General features: G+C 36.4%; 1 protein-coding gene across 1 annotated transcript in view; it reads right to left on the reverse strand.

Annotated features, from left to right (window-relative positions):
• The window catches only part of TAX1BP1 (Tax1 binding protein 1), a 66,901-nt gene that overhangs the window by 18,976 nt on the left and 45,787 nt on the right, over window positions 1-2,138 (reverse strand). Inside the window, exons 12-13 of the mRNA XM_009638596.2 lie at window positions 1,758-1,876; window positions 238-363 (exon numbers count right to left, since the gene is read on the reverse strand). Of these exons, the coding sequence (XP_009636891.1) occupies window positions 238-363; window positions 1,758-1,876 (245 nt within the window). The remainder of the gene's footprint in view (window positions 1-237; window positions 364-1,757; window positions 1,877-2,138) is intronic.

The raw sequence follows: 2,138 nt of genomic DNA on the forward strand, positions 1-2,138 counted from the left end.
TCTACCCCTTTTTTCCTGTAATATAAGATTAACATCATTTAGAGGTTTGTCTAAATCCACAACATTAAAAGACTGGTAGCCATTTGGTACTATACTTAACAGGTCTGTCGTACTTTCAAAGAAGCATTACAAGACTGTGTTGTTTCTACAAGCACAAAACAGATTTTCTATTTACAGCAAAAATGTATTTACTGTTTTTTTCCCCCCGTTTTTCCCCCATTAAAACTGTTCACTTACTTTATACTGATCCTCCATTGCTGCTAGCTGTAATTTTATACCCTCATTGATTTTCACTTGTTCTTTCCACCTCAGCTCCAGTTTAGCTAGTTCATCCGCATAAACACTGCATTTCAGCTTCTCATCCTAGAATAGTTTATACCATGGCATGAAATATTTACAATTTTAAGAGATTTCCCCTCCCACCTCCAACAATGACACTGTGTAACTCCATGCTTTTAGAACGAGACCATTTACAAATGGCTTCCCCAAGAAATCAAGCCTGACTCAAGACTCGGAAGAGGACAGGATGACTGAACACTGCACAAATTATGTTAATACTTTTTTTTTTTTTCTTGCCTGAATTTTCACCAAGCTAATATTCCTCTTTAGCTTCACAGTTTCTTTGTATCCTAATACCATATCATGGTTATCCTTTCAAGTGTCTCACTTCAATACGAAACCTTTCCCCATGCAACTTTCATCCAGAAGGTCAAAGGCAAAGTTTTCCTCAAGCATCACTACAGAAGAAATAGCCAGCAGAAGCTAACACAGGCTCTCCATAGACAGGGTAATGAACAGAATTACATGACAGTTGTTACATCCTGGAGAGCACATTAAAATAGAATAATCCCCTTGTGATAAGTAAGAGAAACAAGATAAGCTGAGTTCATGACAGTCTGTCAATATGACTATTTGAAAACAAAACATACTGAAGTAGAGAAAAATTCCAAGTTTTTAATTCTAATCTTAATTCTAACTTTTCTGACTTCATAATGTTGATTAATATTTTTTTAATCACCAAACAAGCAAACAAATGAACAGAGACAAGACAACACCCAGAAAGCATTTTTTAAACAATTCTACACCAGTCAACTTTTCACCAGTATCACTGATGCAATACTCTATTGTCATACATAGATCCAAACTGGTTAAATGAAAATCAAGTTAGGACTGACAGCTATTAATATTTGAAGGGAATTACTATTGTGGCTACAGCACTACTGGTGCTGACTTTGGTCCAGCGAACCATATAAATGCCTTTACGTATGACTGAGCCCAAGCTACTAGGCAGCACCCACTCGGACATCAAAACACTGTAAAAGCCCAGGACAGTCACATTTGGAAGGGAATTCTTACACTTGAGCAGCATATCAGATAAACACTGCTATACTTGTTCCAGACATCAGCTGGCTTATAGCAACATGCTGTGTGTGATTTATAAAAACAACTAATAATAAAAATACAATGCAAAAAAAAAAAAAAGTATTCAAAACTAAGCATAGAAGTAGTAGTAGTTTTGTTCATTTGTTTTATTGCATTGGGGTTATCCTGAGGGGTCCTTGTCTGGGGTCTCTAACACCACAGGTAATCAAGAGCTGACTTAATAAAAATGTGTTTTCTAATGTTAAAATTTCGACCATAATCGCAGTGTATTACACAAACAAGCAAGGCAACTCAGCTGGGTAGGCTTTGTGGTTTAAAGATTTAGCACCTTTAGCTACTTTCTGTTCAGCTTTCCGAAGTAGCCATTTACTTACTGCCAACATTTGCTTGCATTTCTTATACTTCTCTGTTTTCTCAGCAATTTCTTTATTCATTTCACGTACTTGCTCCTTTACCGTGAATTCCGAAACTATATCAGATGAAATGGGGCTAACTGTGAACATTGAAGAAAAACAAGAATATTGATTTTTTGTTCCATAAATGAAGTTTGTGTAAGAGAGATGACAGGCCAAATCTGACAGCGCATCAAGAACAAGAGTGCTCCATGTTACCCAAGCAAATAATTAGAGACCATCAGTATCATATGGCTAGTGATAACGCAAGATCAGCAGTCGTACTAGCACATCTGTGTACTCTCACATACTGAAGATGAACATACTGTACACACACACATACTACAAAGTTCAAAGAAAAAG

The sequence above is a fragment of the Egretta garzetta genome, unplaced genomic scaffold (assembly GCF_000687185.1).
Source record: "Egretta garzetta isolate BGI_Z169 unplaced genomic scaffold, ASM68718v1 scaffold94, whole genome shotgun sequence".
NCBI lineage: Eukaryota > Metazoa > Chordata > Aves > Pelecaniformes > Ardeidae > Egretta > Egretta garzetta.